The 26,013-nt window shown below is 42.1% G+C and overlaps 1 protein-coding gene across 1 annotated transcript; it reads right to left on the bottom strand.

The window, feature by feature from the left end:
• Positions 1 to 1,374: 1,374 nt before the first annotated feature.
• On the bottom strand, positions 1,375 to 25,509 carry grm1b (glutamate receptor, metabotropic 1b; the record flags this gene model as incomplete). Its single annotated transcript, XM_083923782.1, has 8 exons — positions 1,375 to 2,209; positions 2,937 to 3,864; positions 5,984 to 6,110; positions 7,012 to 7,180; positions 8,269 to 8,515; positions 12,848 to 13,083; positions 21,203 to 21,452; positions 24,795 to 25,509. The coding sequence occupies 8 exons, from the start codon at positions 25,507 to 25,509 to the stop codon at positions 1,375 to 1,377; spliced, it is 3,507 nt and encodes a 1,168-aa protein (XP_083779908.1).
• Between the last annotated feature and the right edge of the window lie 504 nt (positions 25,510 to 26,013).

The raw sequence follows: 26,013 nt of genomic DNA, 5'->3' as shown, positions 1-26,013 counted from the left end.
TTCGTGACAGTCAGTGCACTTGTCTGGCAGTACTGTATCAGTCAAAAATTCACAGGTAATTGTTTTTCCCCCCAACAAGAAATAATGTGTAAACATGATGAACATCAAAAATGAAATGTGCTTTTTCGCTTTCTTGCCAGTGAGAAGACTGATGCACTAATGCCGTTTTTCCACTGCATGCAGCTCCACTTGACTCGACTTGCTCTTTTTGTGTTTTCCATTTGCATACGTTCTAGATCGTACCTGGTCCTTTTTTAAGTACCACCTCGGTTAAAGTTCAAAGGTCAATAAAGTTCAAACACTGCAGACCACAGGTAGAGAGAATCGTCACTAGATTGATTTTTAAAAAGCCAAGCAATCCTCACTTTCAACCGCAATATTCACTTGACCCAGATTTCAAAAAAGGGAAACTTGCAAAGCTACGCCACTGTGCTGTATACACCACGCCCACAGAACGTTGCGTTGAAAATGATGTCACGACAGTGTCACACAGAGTCACTATGGCGACCAGCTGACGGTTTATCAGCAGTGGAAAATGAAGGGAGTAAAGCACTGGTGCCAAAAAAGTTAGTGGGGTCAAGCAGAGCCATGCCGTACAGTGGAAACACGGCATAAATATGAGTGTAGCATAACTTGCATGAAGACTGATCCATCTAAAGGTCACAAAATCTGCCAACCTCTAAAGCTCGCTAATTAACAACTTATATCTTCTTTGTTAAATCCGTACAAAACATGTAAAAATTGCAATTTACGAATTGTCATCTTTGGACGGAGCCAGGCTAGCTGTTTCCGCTTTTCCAGTCTTTACACTAAACTTATATTCTCATTGAACTCTCTCCAAGAAAGCAAATATGTGCATTTTCTGAAACGTTAAACTATTCCTTTAAACCTCCATATTTATCTCATTCCTGATAAAACACACAATGTATAACACAAAACACATGTTCTTAAAAATATTGTTGACAAATAGGAGTGTTTGACTTTTACTTTGAAACTGTATTCACCGTTAAGTTGCCCTTTTTAAAATCAGCAAACTCTTCTTTTTATGTCGCCTATGTTTCTCAAATAAAACTATTTATAGTAATAAAGTACATACAGCAATCTTAGTTGTTTGTCTCATAAGCACAAAATCTATTTTATCCTAAAAGCTTATGTTGGCGTATAAATATTTGCTAATAGGCAAATTCTTTCACTACTGTAGACAACATCTAAGAAGACTTTTAAAATGTGGCGGCTCGTTGTAACAGTTACCTTATAGGATGAAAAGGACTTGTCAGACCACAGAATGATGATTTCCTTATATATCATCATAAAGAGCACAAGTCATTATACATTTGAAAATATAGAACAACTGGTCGTATTCAGTGTGCACCCTCACAGAGTGGAGGAGCTTTGCTTGAAGTCTCTGAGAATGACAGAAGCATATGTCACATTTGTAGGACTGCACAAAATGGACTCAGACACCGGCGAGTTGGGAAAGGGGCTCACTGGAGGAGCAGCGCAATCTCGGAAAGGGGACGGAGGCATCAGAGCCAGAGAGTCCTCCATGGCTAATTTTACCGCAGCCAAGTCCTCCTCGTCGTGAATCTGGGCGTTGTTGTACATGTAGCCGTGGAGAATACCAAACTGCTCATTCTCCATCTCCTCCTCTAAAGGGGAGGTGGCCTCCTCATCGAACAGGTCCAGGTGTGGAGGCAGGACCGGGTCCTGCTGGATGAGGTTGGCTCGATGGTATACGGGCATGCCGCTGCTCGCGGCCTCAGGCATGCTGATCATGTCGTTAAGCTCAGGGATGTCACTGTTGTATTTACCAACCACCACCTTCTGCTGTAGGTGGTCCATGATGGCGTGTTGTGGGTTAATGAAATTTGGCTGCAGGTGCAGAGGTTTATAGAGCTCCACCTCCTCTTTTATCAGCCCACAGACAGGAATCTGCCCACGGGGCATCATGGGGGGAGTGATGGGGGGATTGTATCTGATAAGGTCACTCTCGTCCTCCTCGGCCACATTGTACAAGGTCTTAGTGCTGAGGTCTGAGAAGTCAAGGGCTCTGTTTTGGTAGGTATTAGTTAAGGGTTTGATGACAGCCATCTGATTGGAACCTGCTTCCTGTCTCTTCACATGCACTGACAGTCTGTGCCACGTGTGATCCCCTTTTGGAGGATGTCTTGCACCTGGTTCAGACCATGACACAGACTTTCCATTAGAACTATGAACAGAATAAAGATGGCTGTTACTTCACAGGGACCAAGACAAGTGGAGACAAAAAATGCATTTCAGATTCATGTAAGAAATAATTATCTAGTGGTCTGAAAAATGGAAAATATTTATTTAAAAAATAGATCATGATGTACTTAATATCCCAGGGTATCTGCAGGTCCCGAGGAAACTCATTGATCCATAATGGCCAAGTGTTGACAACTTAAATTAACTTAAATAAATGAATCATTCCATCCATTCAATTCCACTTATCTGGGACCAGGTCACATTATTTAATAATAAATAGCTGTAAAGTACTAAAACGGTAGAATATAAATAATTGTAGGCCATATTGTCCCTAATGGTTTTCCAGAATTTAATACGTTGACTGGTGCGAGTGTGAAAACAGGCATTGAATTGAACCCTATGTAATTTTAGAGAGGTCTAAAAAACAGTCTTACGTTTAATTTGGTGAACCCTGCAGGAACCCTGTAATCTGTATTTGTGATTCCACTTGTCATCCCTTAGCACACAGAGATGCTTGTTTTAATTGTTCCATGTGTTCAAAGGTTGAAATGGCTGCTGTGTGAATTGAGCACTGACCTATATCCGTCACACTTTACAACAGGTGTCCCTAAGAAAGTAAATACAGTAAGTCATCAGGTTCCCTTTGAGTAAAACCAGCATCCCTGAGGTGCCACAGGAGCACGACTCACAGACTCAATTAATGAACCTACCTGCCGTTTCCAGTGTTCTTCTTCCTCTTGAACATGTTGAGCAGACTGTTGCTTCGGCAGGCAATTTTGCCATCGCCCACGTGCATGCGCACGGCATCAGAGGTGGTGAACGCGCTCCGTACGTTTCGCTCAGGTTTGGCAATGATGATGTACATCTTTGGAGTGAACATACAGCCCAAGGCGACAGTCACACTGAGGCTGACAGAGAAAGATGTGGTGATGATCTTGTAGTTGCTGCCAAAGTAGATGGGTACAAACGCCAGCCATATTATACATGTGGTGTACATGGTGAAGGCGATGTATTTGGCTTCGTTGAAATTTGCGGGGACGTTACGGGTCTTGAAGGCATAATAAGTGCAGCTCATGATGAGCAAGCCGTTGTAGCCCAGAGGGGCCACAACACCCACGTTGCTGGTGTTGCAGATGAGGAAGACTTCTTTGATGCTGGGGTAGGATTTGATGGGTTCAGGAGGCTCCATGATGATGAGGGTAACCTCCAAGGTGAGCTGGACACTGATCAGGATGGAGGCAATGACCACTTGAGCCCAAGCACTCATGAACCTCGGTTTCCTGGTGCAAATCTTCTTCTTACTGCCCGCCAGAATACGGGCAATGCGATTGGTTTTGGTTACCAGGGCTGAGTAGCACATGGCAGCTGAGAGTCCAACAAGCAGCCTCTGGAGGTAGCAGGAGGCCACGGTGGGACGAGCGATGAGAGTGAAAGGACACAAATAACCCAAGAAGATCCCTGCGAGGATGATGTAGCAGAGCTCCCGGCTGGAGGACTTGACCACAGGCGTGTCGCGATATAAGACAAAGATGAAGGCAACAAATGACGTGACCAGGATGCCCAGGCAGGAGAAAACCACCTGGATGATGGACTCTGGATTGCTCCACTCCAGGTAGCGCAGGGGTATCGGCTCACAGCCTGAGAAGGATAAAAACATGACGATATAAACACACTCACCAAAATACACTTAAAGGCAGCTCATAAAACTTTAAGCACTACAGCATCAGCTTGGTGGTTAGTTTTCTAGTTACGTAAAATAAAAGGTAATATCAAGTAGGATTAGATGAAACGTTTCAGATTTCTACTGGTTTTATTGGAGGGACACATTTAAAATTAATCAAATAGATTTTGGCCTGAGAAAATACAGTAAGTCCCAAAGTAGGTTTTTAGCTCAACTATAAATAAACCCCTTTGTACTCAGCCACGGCCGGGCTGGGCTGCAGCCAGCGCAGGAGGGGGCCAATGCAGCAGGACAAAGTAAATCACTGCGTTTCTCATGGATCCAAATAAGAGCTCCTCCACTCTGAATATCTTATTGATGTTGTTTCATTTATTTACTGTATAACAGCAGGAGGGTAAGGGTTAGAAAACTGCACAATAATATTTCCACACTCAGGATGATCCTATTAAGGAAGTGTCTTGTCTTTGAAGAGCACAGAAGGCCTTTGAAAGTGGGCCAGAAGAGCGGTTAGTGAAGTAGGGCTGCTGTCGGATAAAACGCTGAAGATGATGAATGGCTCTCAGGTGTCACGGGAGAGCAATGGAAATAGGACAGAAAAGGTTTATGAAATAGTGCTGCGAAAAATCTTAGCAGGACACACGGTACAGATACAAGTGTAGGGGGGGAGAAGAACTTAACTTTCTACAGAGACTCAATAAGAATCTGTTCTTGTCTGTGAAAGCATCAATCATGCAACAGGAGCTTACCCCTCGGCCGCTGAAATAACCTAAATTCATCTAAATTCAAATGTTAAAATGGAAGAACAGCCAAATCCTTATTATCTAATCAGACGAGGCTTCTTGTCCTGGAGGACTTTTGCAGAGAAATTACATTTTTCTGATTTAAAACAACAGTCTGACATTTGGGGAAATGCGTTCATCCACTTTTTTAGATGAGGGTTAGATGAGAAATATGAAGCTACACTCGTATCTGTCCGGTGAATATGCAGCTACAGCCAGCAGCCAATTAGCTTCACTTAGCCTAGCTTAGCTTAGCTTAGATAACAGATAGTTGGGCTCCGTCAGTTTAATCTGCTTTCCCAGCATCTTTGAAGTTCACTAATTCATCTTTTATATCCCATTTGTTTAATTCATACAAAGACAATTTGGGCTTTACTATTTCATGACTGGCGAGCGGAGACTTCTTGAAGTGACTGTGAGGTTTGTCTGTCAACCAGTGGAGACTCCAGGACAGGTATTAAAAAAAGGTTAATTTAAAAAACTACTAGAAAAAGAAGCTATAACGACAATGAACACATTCAAACAGCGGTACAAACAGATGGTATTTACACAGTAAAGGGAAGAAGAGGAGTATGACAATTACTAGGGTTCTCACTTTTTGCCGTACTTGTCGTTTATTTATTTTTACACAAGCGGTTATTGTGTCGTTTGTTGGATATTGTTTGTTTTGTTGAGCGTATTAAAAAAAAGAGGATACACAGGAAGTAAGAAAACCTATAGTACTAGGTACTAAGTGGAGAAGGGGCAGGAATTAATAAGATAATTCTTCTTCCTGCTCCTTTTCAAACATACAAAGGGTTTTAATGACGAGTGCTTCAAGTGAAATATATTTTTCACATGTTTGAAATAAAGCATTCATTCATTCATTCATTCATTCAATTATACAAGGCATCTCATAGTTTAGAAAGAAAAAATGAATTAGCCTAAGTAAAAATAACAATAACATTAAAACTACATAATTGAGACAATAAAATAAATAAAATAATGATAACTAAATAATAATAATAATAGGTCTGCATTCTGTATTCTTACACTGTTAGTCAGGCGAGCTGTTTCCTCCTATTCCCAGTCACTATGCTAAGCTAAGCTAAGCTAGCTGGCTAACTGTAGCCCTAAATTTAACAGTCAGATATGAAGTTGGTATCAATCTTTTTAACTAACTCTCGGGACAAAAAGCACTTGAGCATATCTCCAAAAATGTGAAACTACTCATCTAAAGGAAAACCAGTAAAGATCCCTGGACAGTGTGTCGAGCAGGTAAGGGTTTACAGTCAGGTGGAGAGTCAGGAGCTTATACCTTCCAGTTCATTGTCTGGCCACCAGCCCAGCTCGCAGGCCTTACACGTGAACTCGTCCTGGACGATCTCGTTGTCCTTACAGGCGGTGCAGATCCAGCAGCAGCTCACTTCTCCCTTCCTGATCACCTGCTCGACAAAACAGGGAGAGAAATCACACACGTTTCTCTGCCATGAGTTTGTCTCTGTGTAAAAGAGAGTCACACTTTGTTTTAACACAGTAAAACTAAAGATAGAAAGGTAAAATAAACCGACACAGATGTGGAAATAAGGTCTGGTTCAGATGGGATTAGGCCTCACTAGAAAGCCTCTTCATATTCAACAGACTTCTGTTATTGTTGTTGTGTTTTTTGCAGCAATGTAGGTTCTGCTTTCTAATTTATAAGGAGAAATATGCTGTACGTAATGTTTTTTCTAATGGTTGATAAATCACTCAGTCAGTTATAAACCCTTCATTTAACTTTTGAATTGTCAGGATGTGAACACTCTCATTTGACCATTTCTATTTCTAGTAAAGGGTTACAAACTATCTGGACAGACAATCTATTCATTTACATCTAATTAATTCTTACAGCTGCTGACTTAATGATTAATACTCTTTATTAATGACCAATAGATGCATATAACTGCAGACATGACGGCTTATGGAAGGTAAGACAGCCAAGAGCATGCATTAATGGATTTCCAACATTTATTCTTAATCATTAACAAATACAAAGTATAAACATCAGCCGATGGAAACCCAACATGTGTTCTTATTAATGGGTTTATGCTGATGTATCCAACATATGAGTAAATTATTTTTTATTAATAAAGCCATTAGCTAAAACGTTTAAGCTCTTATTAAAAGGTAGTACTAAAATACTTCTTCTACATGCTACAATGAAACCAAGCTACTAATTTTTGGGTGAAGAAAGAGAGAGTACTCCTAAGTAGTTTAAAGAATATCAAAACCAGTGAAGTGTCAGAGGTAACATGTGTCGTGACAATATTCCTAAACAGGAAAGTATCTAAAGGATCTGCCCCGTACCTTGATTTCTCCTTTGGAGCAGGGCTCGCTGCAGACAGAGCGGACCATGTCACTGCGGTTCATCTGCATCATTTCATCATCCAGACTGAGAAGGCCCTCATGCCAGGAGCCGATGTTGATGTAGTCGTAAACACCAGGCTCCACGTGCTGGAAGTTCATAATCTCGTACCTGGTAGTGGGTAGAGAACACGAGTTAGAGGATTTCACGACTTAAAATGTAATTCCGGCGCAAAATCATCCCATGGTCTTTTTGGGCACTTACATCAAATAAGCCATTGTGACAGTTTTTTTTCGCGTAACTACTATCAATCAGAGTCGCTAACAGCCGGATCAGGACGGCAATCAGGATCCGGGGGCGGGGTTTTTATAGATGTGACGTAGCGGAGAAGCGACTGTTGTAATTCAGACAACAATGCCGGCTCGCATCAAGGAAGTCGGCGCCAAAATCGATGCTGCTTTTTCATCCGTGTTGTCCAATCTAGCGAATATTTTTTCTTTAAAAGAACACATGAGAACGGCTCTGAAGGTTTTTGTTGGTAGCATGTCAATGAGGATGACGGACAAGGGGTTTATCCAATCATATGCAAGGATTTTTGATAAGGCCCAGCCTCCTGAAATCACTTTCCTATGGAGCGATCGCAGACGGACGAGGGAAGCAAGGCGGAACGAAATTCATCTGGCGAGAGTCAGGTGAGAAATCAACTAGCTACCCAGCAAACTCTATAAAGAATGTATATATATATATACTGATTTTTTTTAAAGTAGCTTCTAATTTACCAGCTGCAATTTAAAGAGATATACATTGATGCATTGATAATCGTAATCCAGTAATATAATATATATATATATATACTTTAAGTTTATTTTGATGCTAATGTTTTTGTACTTTAACTTAAGTAAAACTTTAAATGCAGGACTTTTACTTGTAACAGAGTATTTCTATAGAGTGGTTTTCTACTTTTACTTAAAGGAATACTTCACCCTCAAAATGATCATTTGTATATCAATAGCTCCCTCAGTGCTACCTTCAATTCTTGAAGAAAATGTAGTTTTCCTCACAATTCTCCAAACCAAAATAAAATAACTTGAGAAGTAATAGGGGGTTGTGATGCAGCCGTGGAGACATGCGAGAAAAACATATTTTTCTTCAAGAACTCTAGAAGCAATTGATATAAAAATGCTCATTTTGAGGGTGGAGTATTGACGATTTGTGTACCAGTATTTCTAGAAGAACGTAAGGGAAGTGGGGACTTTTACCTCCCGGGTGAGTCGCCGTTCTCGTCAAACCATATGTCCTCTCCAGAGACCCCCGTGAAGGACGTCTTGAGAAGAAAGTCCAGTAAGTGGCTGCCATCGACAGGCTTCATGTTTTCACAGAGCCCCACATGACCGGGGCAGAGGACAGTGTGCATGTCATGCAGCCCGTGGGCCATGGCATAGATGGCATTGATGACGAAGCCCATCTTACTGTCCACGACGTAGTTGTCCTCCAGACTTTCATAACCTGCCCACACATGAGAGAACGGTAAGGATTCAGCACCAGGACAGTTCTTTAAAGGGCAAGCCTTACAGAAGGAGCGTCAGTGCAAGCAGCAGCATGTTATGTGTTATCCTGTAACATTCATTTCTACATATCAGGTGTGCTGCACAGGTGTGTCTAGCATAATATATTACAGAGGAGTGATAGGGTGCTCACAGATGCATTCTTGTGATTGTTCTCTGAATACAGGCAGCAAGCTAACACGCCTCTTTGCCTCAGTGGGAGACCGCTTCAAAAGCACTGCAAAATGGCTTCAGAGAAACCTCGTTACCATGGCAAGACCTCTCTGCATTCATGAGTCAGGATTCAATTAGAGTCCGTCTAAAATACCATGCCACTGAGATTGTGTCTCCTCGAGCAGAAACACAAACCAACTGTTCTGACGTGTTTAGGACCTGTTGTCGTATGTTTTTCCTCAGACAAACACGATGAGCGAGCGAGACAAACTGCGTGATGTTCAAACACACCCTATCAGTTCAGTGTAATGCAAGCTGGCAGCAGAGAAAGCAGGATTTTCAGTTGCTTTGTGCTAAAATGGCAACTTAGTTTTATTACACAGAGCTGCACCATGCATTCAAAATGTATCTGTTGGACATACGTATGTTTGGCAGATCCTGGAGTTGAAGATGATCCTTTTTTTATACCTTTGGTGTGAAATGCAGAGTTTGCCAGAGCACACACAACTTGGAAGAGAATTTCTCAATATTTCTTTCTAACAAATAGTTGTACTCAATCATCTCATCTCATCTCATCTCATCTCATCTCATCTCATCTTCATCCGCTTAGCCGGGGTCGGGTCGCGGGGGCAGCAGCTTTAGCAGGGGACCCCAAACTTCCCTTTCCCGGGCCACATTAACCAGCTCTAACTGGGGGGTCCCGAGGCGTTCCCAGGCCAGTGTGGAGATATAATCTCTCCACCTAGTCCTACTAGATGCCCGAACCACCTCAACTGGCTCCTTTCAACGCAAAAAAGCAGCGGCTCTACTCCGAGTTCCTAATGGATGGCTGAACTTCTCCCCCTCTCTAAGGGAGACTCCAGCCCCCCTCCTGAGAAAACCCATTTCGGCCGCTTGTACCCGCGACCTCGTTCTTTCGGTCATGACCCAGCTTTCATGACCATAGGTGAGGGTAGGAACGAAGATTGACCGGTAGATCTTTTCGTCTTTCGTCTCAGCTCTCTTTTCGTCACAACGGTGCGGTAGAGCGACTGCAGCTCCGCCCCCGCTGCTCCGATTCTCCGGCCAAACTCACGCTCCATCCTCCCCCCACTCGTGAACATGATCCCGAGGTACTTGAACTCCTTCACTCAATCATCACTTTAGTATAATTCACGCATGCATATTTAGAGCATCCGTATATTTTCACAAAGGGATCACGCTGGTAAAGCACATTTTTACATCAGAACATCAGAATTACCAGAAATATTCATTTTAATCCAAAAAAGTGAAACATTCTGGACTGAAAATGAAACTCCCGTTGGCTTCAGTCGACCGTGTCTGTCACCTGAATCTGCTCCAAAAACGGTTTCATATTTTATAGGAAGGAAGTGGAGAGTGATGCGGCAACTCATAATTTAATATCTGATGGAAAATGATACAACTTGTCAAAATGTAACTGAGTTTTCCCCTAGAAGGGAATAAAGGTGGTCATTATGAGCACGGTTTAATATATTTTATTGATGTAATGCAATAATATTGTATCATGAACTCATTTTTTAACATTATAGTGCCTGGTATTCCATTATTAAGCAAAGTTGCTGTCACACTGCAAGCTGAAAATGTGTTTCTACTGTTTTAATTATGGTTTAAAAAGTAATCATTAGTAATTACACTGCTCTTTATGTTATCCAGCAACTCAGCAGATTAGGTTTAGCTAGAACTTCCATAAGTAATTAGAGGATAATAATTTGAAATAATAGGAAATATAAAACCCTCAGGTTTCTTCTCTGTTTGTTTGCAGAATATATAAAAACCCTTTGTTTTTCTTAAATGTGTTGTTTTGTTTCTGATGCTCTTGTATAGTTCCTGTTTTTATCCTATTCTTTAGTTTCATGTACGAATTATCATCATCATCATTCATCTTCAACCGCTTGTCCCTGTCGGGGTCGCGGGGGGCTGGAGCCGATCTCAGCCGACATCGGGCATGAGGCGGGGTCCACCCTGGACAGGACGTTAGTCTATCGCAGGGCACATAGAGACGCACAGAGACAGACAACCATTCACACCTACGGGTAAGTTTAGAGTCATCAATTAACAGTGCATGTCTTGAAACCTTCTCGCTGTGAGGCGACAGTGCTATCCACTACACCACCATGTAGCCCATGTACGAATTATTATTATGTCCCTTTCTATATCTATCTCTGGGCCTTTTTATTTCTGTCAAAGTGCTGCTGCCACAACCAAATTTACTCGCTGGGTGTCCATGAAAGTTTATTATGTAGATGATAAAGTTGTATTTTACTCTATTGGAAAACTGTTTTAGTTGATGCAGATCCAGATGCAGATTTAAAAAATCAGAAGATTTTCTATTCCATTTTAAAATAACGTGTTCAAGGAGTGATATTTGCTTTCTTTGTCTGTTGGATACTTTGTCATTTACATTGTCAGTTACTACACATGTCCTTTTCTCTACACTGTGAGTAGGAGAGGTAACACACACCGTACAAACGAACATTTAGCTGTTTGATGCATGAGGCCGACCACCTCTATGAGCTCCATCAGTTGCTTAACTTAGTCAAGTTAAGTTAAGTAGTGATGGTTAAAAAGGACTGCTGGGAACCCGACCGCCTGTGCAAACAGACACCTAAACAGTAAATCCCGTTGGGTAGCAGCTGGGTGAGCGTCCGATGGGAACTGCTGGTGATGACCTAGTTTAACGGCTCCTTGGCTTTGACGCTCGCCTCACTCACTGAACTGTGTGAGCTCCGGTCATGATGCAATGATGTCACAATGTCAGCATGCGAGCACACTTCCTACTGCTGCACTTCGGGCTGCAAGACAACTGAACCTTCTCCGTCCAAATATGAATAAAACGGCAACGCAATGGCTCTGAAAACACATGTTATCTGTTGGATGGTTTAACTAATTCTGTGGCTTCATGCAACTTAAGCCGGATCAGCCAGTTACCATCTCACTCAAACGTTATTGGGCTGTTTTGTACAACTTAAGGCCGTAAAGGGTGTGAGAGCGCAAAGTGAGAGCAGATCAATTGTTGGGCCCTCACTGCAGTGAAAGAAAAAACTAATAAAAACATCCCAATAGCTTCATATATTAGAGGTTAACTGAGATTAAAAGCACGTTTAGAGAGAAGTTAGTTTGTGAACTGACGACTTCAATGATCACATCATGTGATAGGACCTTAATATCAGTCAACCTCTAGGTATATTGCCAAAGTGAGGTGCATTATGGTTCCATTCAGAGGGATTCACTCACCGTCTTGGAGTTCTACACCAAAAGGATATATAAATAATATTATAAAACAATAGAAGTGGCAGGACAGCAAACAATAACTCTATCTCCACTTATGAGGCATAAATAAATACTGTTATAACTGCTATAAACTTATGATGCGTTGAAGGAATGAATAAAAGCTTGAGGTATGTGCATAATAGAGAAGAGAGGCTCTATGCTTGTAAATAATGTGCAAATAAAAGATTAAAACAAGTGCAGGAGGTGAGGGCCAATGATAAAAACAAATGTACTTGAATAACCTTGAGAGCTGTCAACTGAAAAGTATATTTATAAGTTGTTTTTTTGCTGCATGCATCATTTTATATTTACGTTTATCAACATGATGAATTTATAAAAAGGAATTGATTAATACCACATGAAAATCAGCAATACTGTTATTGAGATTGAAAACGTAAATATATACTCTGTAGATGTATCAGTAAAATAAACATGTAAGAGCAGGATGTAGAAAATGTGTTTTGGAAACATGCTTGTTGAGCATTGTTTCGAGAAACCAAGAACATGAGCTGGTGCATTCATGTCGTTCCTTTGTAAGAGAAAATGATTGGATTTACCTAGATCATCATCCTCTGTGAAGCCGAGTGTCACAGAAATGAACAATATGAAAAAAATATGTGTTATTGGATTGACTCAGAGAGAAGTTTACCCTCTGGCAGTCTAATTCATAATTAAGGAATGTGTTCCAGTTCATGGGGCCTTCTGGCGTCGTCCTCTGGGCATTGCACACATCAGAACAGTTCAAAAAGACAAGCTGATGTGCACGCTGCGGTGCGACTGTAAAGACTGCAGGAAAACATCATAACTGCCTGAAGAATTGTTTAGCTACCTGAGCAGTTTCGTGCATAATTCAGGTTCTCTAGCGGGTGTCCGGGAAGGCGGCACTGGAACCGGTACTGCCAGAACTCGGGGAACCACGGGTTGCGGGTGTTGGTGCTGAGCTTGAGCTTCAGGAAGTAGTTATCGAAGGAGGAGACCTCTTCGGACTGCAGCTTCACAGTGATGCCGCCCACAGCCTCCTGTTCGTATCCCTCCACCACCTCGACTCGATCGGCCCAGCCATCACTGTGGAGAGGAACACACCAGCTGCAAGTAGAACCACTGGACTCGCCCCAGTTTGTGCCGCTCATGCGTTAATATAACATTTGAGTGACGCGACTAAATACCTTTATTCCTGAAGAACAACATAACTGATGACCTTTGAAAAACCCAGAAAGTCATTAACGACCCTGTTTTCTCATGTAATATGCAGACTTCTCGTCATGGTTGGAAATGATATATGCTTAATGTCTATATAATTTCTATGAAATGCCACTTTTATATTTATCTTGTATACAACAACAAAGACATTATGTTATTGTTCTTGTTTCCACCATCCTGGATGGGAAACAAGAGGCACAGCAGCATGTTTTATTAAGCAGGGGGCAAAATATTTTCCAGAGTCTTTGAGGCTTCTGGAAATTAATTCAGAAAACAAGTGAGTGTTGTAAATGACCTTAGGGGGTTTTCAGAGGTCACTGGGTTTCTATTTTGTCTTTAAAGAAACAGATATTTTGCTCTGTGATTGGAAAGTACTGTTAATACATGAGAGGCACAAATTGAGGTATTGCAGCTGAAGGATTGCATTTTCAAACAAGTCAGTGATTGAAAACATAGCATAGTTCCTGAGAAGTGTGAAGTTTTGAGACACAGAATAACAAAAGCAAATCCACAGCTCTGCAGATGAGACTCTACAAAGCTTCACAGCAACGCTGAGCAATGCTCAGGGAATAAACTCACATTATTCAAAGTGACTTCTTATCGAAATGCACCTTTCTCTCTCTCTTGCACCTTAAAATCCACATAGTATATTGTAATATAGTGTTTATCTGCAATACTGTACTCTTATTGTAGTTCATATTTTGTATTTTATATTTTATTTTATACTTTGTACTTCTGATGGTTTTGTACAGCTGCTACAATGACATAATTTCTATCTATCTATCTATGAGATATGAGCAACTTGAAACCTTACCATTAACATTGTTTCCATGTTATTGGCATTGTATGTATTTTGGATATACCTGTGTATTGATATTTACACTCTTTCCTACTTTGTACTGTAACTGCTGCACAACAAAGTTCTATCTCATGTTATCTTATTTGAAGTCAGATAAAATGAAATCCCTTTGCTGCAAACAAACTCTATATCAAGTAACAAACAGTAGTCTGCATCTGGCAAAAGGAAAACTGTTGTTTTTCGGATGCTGGTGAAGCTCCAGAAGTCTTTGACAGCATTATCTTTGAAGCTACATGCAGCCTCGCTAACAAGCCCCGCGCTCAATCCTGCAGAAACCTCCTCCCTTTTGTTGCTCTGACTTTGTTTCCTTTTCAGCCTTCCCCGCTGAGGGGCGTGGAGCGCTCACTCTACTTGCAGAAAGAAGAAATCAGTCCACAGACACAATCACAAGTCTGGTGAGAATTCACAGATTAGTGCTGCAGCAGTCCAATCTGCCCTCCAAACAGACTCTTCCAATGGTGATAGCTTGTATTTATAGTTTATATGCCAGTCTATTAAATAGTCAGTTCACAAAAGATCATGCTGATGAGACAAATGCTTTTGTTCGACACAGATTTGAATAACCTCCCATCATTTGAGTTGCAAATGCAGCTTAAGTGTTTTAGGCAGTGTGGGATCAAATCTGTGATGCATATGTGACTTGCATGATTGAGAAATGGAGGAGAACAGGGGACATTGAGGGGCGTAAATAGCATCGTTCTGACGATGATTTGGCACAAAAATGACTCCCTAGAACGCAACAACACAAGAAATATGTTGAAACATAACAAATCATATTTCTGGCCCCAGAAACGTGAATCCTCATGTGCAGAATGGCAGTTTTCTTATTAGGTATGACAACTGGAACGTATGAAGACAAAATTAAACACAAATGCCCCTGGAGTTACAGTATATTAATATGTATGTCTGCTGATTAACGGTTCAATCCAGTTTAATAAAACCTGGCAACATGAATTAAGTAATTACATAAAAAAGGCTGTCAGACCTGCACAGAGATATTGTTCACTTCACAGATGGATGCACATCTCAGATAAAACATGGCTCCAGGTATCATGTTGGTTCAGACCGAAACATCCTAACTACTGGATTGATTTCATTGAATGATGACCTCACTACGGGATTGACATTTAAGTGTTATTTCTCAAAAGCAATAAACTAACATGGTGAACATTGCATCTTTGTATGTCTGTGATAAACTGAGGGATGAAGTGTTTCTGTATGTGTTGAAATCCTCCTCCTTCTGAAGCTCAATAATCTAACAATAATCTAATAAGCTAGTAAATCTTCCCCCCTCATTAAGAAGCCAACCGCTGCTCGTGTTAGGTCGAGACTCTTCGTTGACATTCTGGCTTCTCTCTGAGGTGGACCGTGGAAACAGGATTAGTGAAGGACCGACTAAAGCCTGCCTGGTGCCACGCTTGAATTTCAAGTGCACCGACATCTCCTCCTTCAGGAGAGGAATGTCAAAACACCTCTCCAGTGACATTTGCACAGATGCAAGCCATTGCACATTATAGTCAATGTGAGACACTTTAGAGGGCAGAGACAGAAGACAAAGTGGAGGACGGATGGGAAATGCATTGTCACATAGCAACAGTGGCACGATGAGGATCGTATATAATAAGATTAAACTACACAACAGTATATAAAGGAGTTAAATTTAGCACAATCTTAAACATCTACACCAGTAAAATGCGGTAGTAGCTCAATCCAGGGCGGCAGTAGCTCAGTCCATAGGTGAATTGGCTGGGAACCGGAGGGTCGCTGGTTAGAGTCCCTGTGTGGACCATGAATGGAGCGTGGACTGGTGGCTGGAGAGGTGCCAGTTCATCTCCTGGGCACTGCCGAGATGCTGTTGAGCAAGGCATCTAACTGCCAACTGCTCGGGGTGCCGGTCACTGGCAGCCCCCTCGCTCTAACATCTCTCCATTAGTTGCATGTATATAGGTCCTGTTTGTGCATGTGTGTGTATTTCGGGCCTGTGTGTGTGTAACATGAAAAATAATAATAATAGAGTGAAAATTGAATTTCCCCATTGTGGGACAAATAAAGGAATTCTTCTTCTTCTTCTTCTAATCCAGAAACATCACACTGGTGGTTCTTTTAGTTTGAATACTTGCTGATGATATCTAACACACTTTCACTTAATTGAGGTTTTGAATGCATGACCTTTACTTGCAGTGGAGTATTGTCACAGAGTGGTATCATTACTTTCACTTAAGAAACTGAGATTATCCTCAAACACACAGGTTTTTGGTGTCAAAATGCTGCTGTTCTAATGCTTCTCTGCTTTTTCGCCCTGCAGATACAGAAATAACTAACTGAGGCAAAATAACAAATGTTCGCAATCAAAACAGAATCATTCTCAGATACTGAATGTCCACAGGTCGTCCACTGTACAAAAAGATCAGTTACCAGCCTTCAAAAACCTACATTTGGCAAAAAACTGAAAGCCGACAGCACGTTTGGCTTGGCTGGCGCTTCAAGAATGAACTGACAATGGCTGTCCAGTGTGACAGGATCAACTGTACCTGACCATCTGCTTCTCAGCATCACACTCCCTCCAGTCCAACACCCTGCGTGCCAAAAACCTGCAGCTCTAACGTCTACACACTCACGCAGTTACTGTACGGATTTATAACACAGATCTAATGTCACACATTCATGAATCATTTACTTTGCGGGGAAGGAGGCAATGTCGTCGCAAAACAATATTGAAAGCACCAGCAGAGGGTATTTATGTCAACTGAAGTTATGAAATAAAAAAGATATTTTGAAAGCAAAACAGATAAAGAGTCATATGTTTGTCATATACGGGATCGTTAAACTGATATATTCTTTTATCTTTTCACTTTAGAGTTGAGTCGTCTGTGGTTTGAGGTAGGCGTGTGTGTGTGTGTGTGTGTGTGTGTGTGTGTGTGTGTGTGTGTGTGTGTGTGTGTGTGTGTGTGTGTGTTGCGATAAAAGCCACATTTCTTTCATCATGCTCACAGCAGAAGATGGATGGCTGATGACCAGCACCTCAGGCATTCTCGACTGGCCCATTGCACACAAGGCTGCATGTGTTCACTTACTGCATTGCTCTAAAAAAACATTTTCCTTTTTCAGTAGTCTCCTTGACCCAGAAAACACACACATACACACACACACACACCTACACACACTGCTCTACCAAACTCACACCCTCCTTTATCCTCCGTGGAGACACCAGCAGCAGTAAACCCGAGTGGAAGGGGTGAGAGCAAGTTTAAACTCCTTCTTTCCACACATCATTTGGGTTGAGAAGATGGGTTTTTGACTCTCTCTCATTAGTCTTTGTGAATAAAGTCGCCACAAATGAATGAACCTCTCTCAGTAAATGAACCATAGCGAGCTTTTATCGTACGGCCCCGTTTTAGGAGCTGAAACGGCTCCAAACAGGACTCGAGGTGAGCAGAGACTCCACAAAGAGGGAATGTCTGGTGTAAGTGTTGATGTGAGCTTTGAAGTTCACTACTCCTCGCTCCGCAGCTTACGCTGGAGGTGCTGTCCCATATTAGCCCATCCTGCCTGTGATCTGACAGGGAGAGGGAGAGCTCGCTGCGTGGATGCATTATTCATTACTGAGCCTGACTCAAAGCATCTTCTGCTTTCAGAGGAACTCTACTCCCCGAAGGAAAAAGAGAATATTTCGGCTCCATACGAACTTTATATACCATCCATCGTGAGCCTCACAGAGTTAAAGCATCATCTTTCTGGAAAATATACCTTTTCACGTTTGTTGAAATCATTATTATTTTTAAATGTATCTTATTTATCTATTACGCAATTTGTAAATCACTCTGAACTGCCACTGCATATGAAATGCGTTACTTTATCTGTATAAATGACATAAACTTAATGAATATAATGTACAAATACACAATCAAATAGCTACTACAATGACCTTCAAGTAAGGTCGTTTTGTCAACTTTTGTTGTCAAGGTCAAAAATATACGTTCAATCGCATCTTTCATTCCCGTTCTGAACGAAAAATCATATAAGCACCCAGAAAAATGGAAATCTCAACTCCGCTGAAGAAGATCGTGTGGTACGATTGAAAGCTCTAAAACAACCTCTAAATGGACCTTGTAGTGAGATTGTCTGAAATGTATGCCCATTGTCTTTAGAAATGTCAATGACGTTTTTAAAATTACTCATTTGTAAAGTACGAGTAAAAGCTCCAGAACAGCTACTAAATGGACTTTGAGAGGAAAATATATTTCTCCTGTAGCAAGGTGAGTGTTCTTGTTGTTTCCACCAGCTTGGATTCAAAACTAGAGTCAAAATAAACTTCTTTTTTATTCCATATTCTCCCGTCTCGATGGTTAGAAGTCGTTCAGGCTTCTGGAAATTCCTTCAGAAAATAACTAAGTGTTGTAAATGACCTTGTGGGGTTTTCAGAGGTCACTTTAACAAAAGAAAATCTTAAAAATCAGATGTTTAGCTCTGTAATCCGAATGTGATGTTAATATGTGAGAGGCACAAAGTGGTTATCATACATTACATGCTCATGTTTGGCTGATAAGTCTGCAAGATTCTTGTTTAACAAGGATTTTGAGAAAACAGTCAAATAGGATGAATACTGTGCCATCTTATCTGGTCTCATTTGAAGTCAGATAATGAATTCCTGTAGCCTGGGAACCAGACAAATCTGCAGAGCTCATGTTTCATTGGCTCTAATGTGCATTTGTGTATTAGTCTGGTGATGCCGGGTAATGAAATCCTTTTGCTGCAAACGTATTCTGAAGCTTGTTTAAAGGTAACGAACAGTAGTGATCTGGGAAACCTGTTGTTTTAGGACGCCGTTGAAGGTTTAGAAGTCTGTGACAGTGAACGTGCAGCCTCACTAACAAGCCTCAGACTGAATCCTGCAGAAACCTCCTCTGTTGAGTCCACAGACACAATCACAAGGCGGGAGAACTTTCAATCTGCCTGTTTCCATCTCATCTCATCTTCAGCCTCTTATCCGGGGTCGGGTCGCTGGGGTAGCAGCTTTAGCAGGGGACCCCAAACTTCCCTTTCCCAGGCCACATTAACCATCTCTAACTGGGGGATCCTGAGGCGTTCCCAGGCCAGTGTGGAGATCTAATCTCTCCACCTAGTCCTGGGTCTTCCCCGAGGCCTCCTCCCAGCTGGACGTGCCTGGAACACCTCCCTAGGGAGGCGCCCAGGGTTCATCCTTACCAGATGATCCTGAACCACCTCAACTGGCTCCTTTCAATGCAAAGGAGCAGCGGCTCTACTCCGAGTTCCTCACGGATGGCTGAACTTCTCCCCCTCTCTCTAAGGGAGACTCCAGCCCCCCTCCTGAGGAAACACATTTCGGAGGGTAGGAACCAAGATTGACCGGTAGATCGAGAGCTTTGTCTTCCGGCTCAGCTCCAGCTCACTGCGGTAGAGCGACTGCAACACTGCCCCCACTGCTCCGATTCTCCGGCCAAACTCACGCTCCATCGTCCCCTCACTCGTGAACATGATCCCGAGGTACTTGAACTCCTTCACTTGGGGTAAGGACTAATTCCCTATTGCCTGTTTCCATTACCTTCAAAAAACAAAGTCTGTAATCTTTAAAAACCGCAGCACTAAGAGAAAGAATTATGTTCATCATCCTGGACGGACAACCTGAACCTGTGTGGACACAATCTCTAACAAACCCAAAGACACTATATTCCAGTTCCACATCAACTGTGTGTGGAACCGTAACCAGTATATACCTGAATATTATAACTTCAGTGTCTGTATTTCCTTACAGAATCATTTTCCTGGATAATGAATGAATATAATGTGCGATTAAACCAGACAATCTAAAGGTCCAGAACAGCTACTAAACTGACATTACGGTCAAATGTTTTGTTAGCTGCTATTTCCAAGGTCGAGAATTGACTTTCAAGGTCAAAATGGATGAAAAGTCCTTAAAGGGTGCTGCACACTTAAATGTGTTTTGTGATCAGTAAACTAAATAATATGACTGTACTGTAATAAAACACATCAATGCTCGTGTTAATCTTGACTCATCGCATCCAAATTTATGAAAATCAGCATTTTATGGGTTGAAAATGGCCCAACACGCCCCCTGCTGTTTTAAATCAGCCCTAGTTTTGCATTTCCAGTGACGAGGTAGAGTCGACCCGTTGGGACGTCTCTGTTGCTGCCTTCATGTGCCATGGAAAAGAGGCTCCTTTCCACTTGTGAAATGGAAATTACCGGTGCGTTGTGTTCAAGTGGGTTTGTTGTCGTAGTGAAATGAAACATGGCAGATCCCGACCCGTTACTTTGGGGAAAACCAGACCTCCTAATTCATCAGCTCCAGCGAGAAGAGGATTTATCCAAACACACAGGGTGAATAATATGCTGTGTTTTTATAGATTATGAATAGTAGAATTTTTAAAGGACAAAGGAGATAGCTAATATTTCAGTTTTAGCTAAATACGCTTGGTCTACCTTAATCTGAAGCACATAATCTTCCCTACCAGCTCAAAAACAGTGTTGTTGTAATAAAGCAGACCCCTGCGTTGCGCTCAGCCATGTTGAAAAGGTCAAAGGTTATCTCATCTCCGCAACTCGTGTATCAAAATATTCTACAAGCTTCCCAGTGGAAATAGGCTCCGTATGTGATCACATTTAAACATGTTAACGCCCTCTAATCTGACCTCTCTCTGACCCGCTCTGAGCCCCTTGAACGCTTCTTTGCATCTTTCAAAATGATGCAGTGGGCGGAGTTAGGCTCAGATCAGAGGGTGAAGTTACACTTTAAAGTGTTCTGGGAAAGGAAAGTTTTAATTTTTGCAGTTTCATAACAAACTGAGCGACCTCCGTCTGAGACATGATGGGGTTGAAAGCTCTGGAGCAGCTGTGAAATGGACTTTGTCGTGAGATTGTTGAGATTGTCAATTACAATCATCTTCATTAATCCATGCGGCACAAGTTGCTGTTTTTCTCATTATTATCGTGCTGTCTAACTTCCACGGCCATTAAAAATCCTCTAACACTGTGAAACTTAGTCTTTTCATCATTCTGGTTTGAAAACTTTTCACCCCAAACAAACACAAAAAACCTGACGAACAAAACAAAAACTCCCGTGGGGGAAAACAATTGCTAACGAACCTGCCAATTAGGAGGAACTCTCCGACTACTCCCAGCCGCCTCATGGCCATGAGCAGCCCTCGGACCGTCATGCCTTCACAGAAGCAGACAACCACCCGGGCTTTGGGCAGACGCTCACGCAGCTTCCTGAGCAGCCTGTCAAAGTGCTTCTCCCCGGCGTTGCTGTAGATCTTGTCCGAGTGGGCGATGCAGAGGCCGTCCTGCGAGGCGAGCTCTTTGAACACCTCCATCCCACTCTCCCCGTAGTTACCTGAGGAAGACGAGAGGAGCTGTTAGAGTTTCACTCAAGGAAACAATCGATGGGTTTTTGAGTCGCAGCTTCACTCTGAATTCAGTATTCAACAGAGTTTGAATGTGAACATGATCTTTTTGTAACAGTTGACTGAGACAAAACAACTTCCTTGAGCATTAAAGTGGTCCGTTGTGTCCCCAGCCTTCTTTCAAGGGCAGAACAACCAGAGTAAACAGGGTTCAGGCGACCTTAACAGCAGGATCAGAGGACGGGGCAGCACATCCATCAATTAAAAGCTCCGGTATTTAAGCTGAGATCTGTCTAATACATAGCATTTATTCAGTTTATTGCCAGAAGCACATACAGATCTTCCTCCCAGTGAACAAAGAAGGCTTGCCAGGTTTTGATTGTCTTTTTAATCATCTTAACTCAAATCCCCTCAGTGAAAATACACAGGAGACGGCGACAGCTGCTTTATGAGTATTTCAGGTACTGTGCTGAAGATCTCACAACACGACACAACAATGTGGGTGGAATTTTAATTATTTTATTACAATTTAGATCATTTTATATGCTTATTAAATGTAGTTTTCAGTAAATCAAATGTGAATGTTACATAAGATTTTGAATGACCTTTTGTCAGCCAGACTGATAATTAACTACAAACTATGTAACTAGGGCTGGAACTAGTGATTATTTTCATTATCAATTAACCCTGTTATTATTTTCTAGTTTTTTTCATTAACAGTCGATCCTCACATTCAAGATGTTAAAATAAGGATGTTTGGCATTTTTGTATTAAAACTTACAATGAATTAGTTCAAAATTAGACGGCAATTCATTTTCTGTTAATCAAACAATCGATGAATCGTCTCAGTTCTAGTTGAAACAGCAGCTGATACCTGCAGGAGCAACACATTAAGATTCCTGTTGGTAAAACTGAGGGAAAAAGTGTGTGTGTGTGTGTTTTGTGTCTAATAATATGCAAATGGTCTTCACCGACGCTGTTGCATAGAAAGGAACTCTGCATTCTCCACAAAAGAGCGCGCAGAGCACACGTTTCCCTTTCCTTTTGATCCTCTATTTATACTGATATCATGTAGATGAGCCTCACAGAAGAGAGCACAGCCGTCTGCAGCCACCTGCTGTTCGAACAGCAGCCCACAAACGTCATTCACAGGACAAAACTGCTACAATAGTGCAGCAAAACGCAACATGGGTTAAATCAGAGTTACGAGCTCCTGACTCTCTGCTACGATGGACCTTCTTCCTTGTGCCTTCTTCTGGTGATTCATTAAAGGGGCAGTCCACTGATTCCACACATGAATTCAGTTTACTTGTCTAAAGGAGTCTTTCTCAGCCTGTGAAAACATTTGTATAATGTTTTCTGTGCTTCTGGAGGAAGCCTGTGTTACAAACTGGGCGTGTGGCAGGGAGGGTCCAATGAATGAATGATGCTACTGAGTTGCATCATGGGAGATGTAGGATCCATTGTGATCCACACAAAGTGCAATACTATATCACTAGAGCCCCTTGTACCCCTGTAAGGCCCTTGATTGCAAAATTACAACATAACTTCATAGCCTAAAAGTGTAAAAAATCTGTAAATATTGCTTTTTATAGTCAAACGCTCCTATTGTCCTTTTAGTACGATACTCAGAGAGCGTAATCGCCAGACTGTGGATTTAGTGGAACATGTAAATAGGATTATAAAATGCTCTGGGCTTTACAGAGTTAAAGGTCTTATATTCTATATTCTTATTTCCAGGTTCATACTTTCCCTTAGAACATGTTTACATGATTTAATGTTCAAAAATCACATTATTTTTCTCAAACTTTCTGTCTGATTCTGTATTCAGTGCCTGTCTCTTTAAACCCCCTCCTGAAAGAACCCAGTTAGCTTTCAATCAGGATGGCTAGCACGTTTATATAAGGGGAGCGGAGTTCGATTGTCTGTAGTGATCCAATCCACAGCCTCTTTTCTGATCCTAACCACGTGTTTTTCAGGCCTAACCATAACCGTCACCTTTTGTTGGCAAAAATCGTTTTTTTTTGCGTTGTTGCACTTCAGGGTTGGCGATGATCCGTAGGTTTTTGTCTAATCCTAACCAAGTGTTTTTCATGCCTAAGGCCCTGTTTACACGACAATGCTCCCGGGTGAAAACGACAAAATATTTCATCATGTGTGGCTTTCGTTTAGACAGCGAAGGTGTTTTTGGGGCTTAAAAACGCAAAAAAACAGACTCCAGAGTGGAAATCTTAATAACGCTCCACCGTTGTGTTTCCATGTAGAGGGGTAACAACACAAGTGTGCTCTGATCTGCTCACGTTGCGTACTTGTTCACGTAACATCCATGTGCGGAGAACAGTTAAACAACAACAAACATGTTGGACTATTTCCATCAGTCAGACATTCAAGTGTCCTGGGTGGAGCCGAGACGGTGGGAGGCTGCAGACCATGCTGCAGATCCCTGTCACACTGTACGGCGTCCTGCTTCTCCGCTGTTAGGAGAGAAGGAGAAGGACGTTTCTACACATGCACGAGCTCTGGGTGGTGTTGTGTGACAGTGTTTCACAGCTCCACCTGGCCACCTGACGCAGATTTCCCCCCAAAGACGCTCCTCTTAACCTGGAATAAAAAGTGAGAACGCAAAGCCAGTTTTGCGGTTCCTTTCTAGATCCTCTTCGTCTAAACAGGGCCTCACACTAACCGCCACCTTTTGTTGGCTAAAATCACTCACGTAACGTTGTTTTTTGTGCGTCGTTGCACTTCCGGTTTAGTGTATCTTGACTTTCGGCCAGTCCTGCGGTCCGTCAGCTTGTTTATTTTCGCAGGAATTTCTACAAATTTCTGTGCACAGCTTTACGTAGGATTTGCTACGAATGTGTACATGAGAACACGTTGTTATATACCATCTCAAACTGCTTTATGATTAAAAAACCTTTTTCTAATATGGGACCTTTAAGAGCATGAGGCAGCGCTCGGGCCCCAGGACAGGGGGCCCCCGAGGGCTGACAAACTTTAAACAGCAGAAGTGACAATGTGCGAAGTTTGCAAGTTTGCCCTAAGGGGGCCCCACCTGACTCCACCCATGTTTTTGTCGTTCTGTTCTTTATTGTTCTTGGTAAAAATATGTTTGAATTAGAAGTTTGTTTAATGTTTGTATTCATATTTTGGAAATAGAAACTAAAACATGCACTTTGAAATTAAAAAAAGTTTAGATTTTGCATTTTTTTTGTTGATGTCAGATTATTTATAACATCATGGGGGAATGCTGGTTCGAGGGGCCCCCTGTGAACTTTTGCCTAGGGCCCCAACAGACTCTAGAATCGCCTCTGTATGAGAAAAACGAGTCTTACCCTCTGTGTGCACTGCAGACACATAGGTCCAGTTGTATCTTTTGACGATGTCCAAGAGGGCTCTGGCCTGAAGAGTGTCTGAGGGCACCACCCTGAGGAAGTACTTGAATAAGGTCTTGTCACTGAGGTCGATACTTGTTGCAGAGTAGGCGATCTGCGGGATGTTGAACAGCTGCAGAAGGTTTTGAACTTGAATTGCGACTGAGCTCGAGCCGGGTCCAATGACCCCTGCGATGGGCTTCTTGGTCGGCGGGGGCTGACTGGAGGGCACCCCCTCGATGCACCACCTGGAGCCGTCCCCTTCGTCCCGGATGGAGATGAGAGAGTCTCGTATGAACTCGATGCTCTGCTCCAGGGCCACAGAGGAATGCCAGCAGGAGTCCCTGATCTCACAGCCCAGGGTGATGTTGGGTAACAGGTTTGGGTCCGAGTTAATCCGATCCAGGGCGTGGAACATGGCCTCCACTCTCTGGATGCCGTACTGCTCCCGGACTTCCCCACATTTTCTCTCTGCCACCTTCTCAGCTGAGGGTTGGTGGTGAACAGAGAAGAGGGCCCCGATTATAATATCCCCGTCCATCCTCGCCACCAGGCGAGAGGCAGAACTCGGCACCACTGACCTCTCATACTTCCCCTTAGACAACACAAATGCCTCAAACAGTAAAACAGGCAAATACAAAAAGCTTATGGCAGCCAGGTAAATCATAGTCGACATTTTGCCACAGGTGCTGAATGTAGAATCATGTCCTCTTCGCCACAACGGAGGTCCATCAATCCACTTTTGGATAAAATGGCAATTAACTCAGCTGCTCCTCCGTCAGCGTTGTCAGCCTGTGTGAGAGACGTGGAGCATTAGTTCATCTTTCCTTATGTGTGGAGCTGAAACAAGCCGATTAATCAGTTTGTTGATACAATAATATTATAATAAACTAAATGTATTTGGACTGTTGGTCGGATTAAACAAGTAATTCAGCTTTCTTGATTAAAAATGCTTACACTATTTGGACAGCTTACTTGCAAAACGATTAATCGAATAGTCGAGAGAATGAAGACTAGGCCTGATCAAATAATCCTTCATTTAGTTGTTTCATTGGGTCACCACATTAATATAACGCGTCCCTCATCATCACAAATCATGCAAAAGGAAAGAAACAGAGAAGTTGCATGAAAACACACAAAAGGCAAAGTTATTCTACTTCAAACAACTGTGATCATATGA

The sequence above is a fragment of the Echiichthys vipera genome (assembly GCF_963691815.1).
Source record: "Echiichthys vipera genome assembly, chromosome: 12".
Lineage (NCBI taxonomy): Eukaryota > Metazoa > Chordata > Actinopteri > Perciformes > Trachinidae > Echiichthys > Echiichthys vipera.
This window is presented reverse-complemented; position numbering and strand designations above follow the sequence as displayed.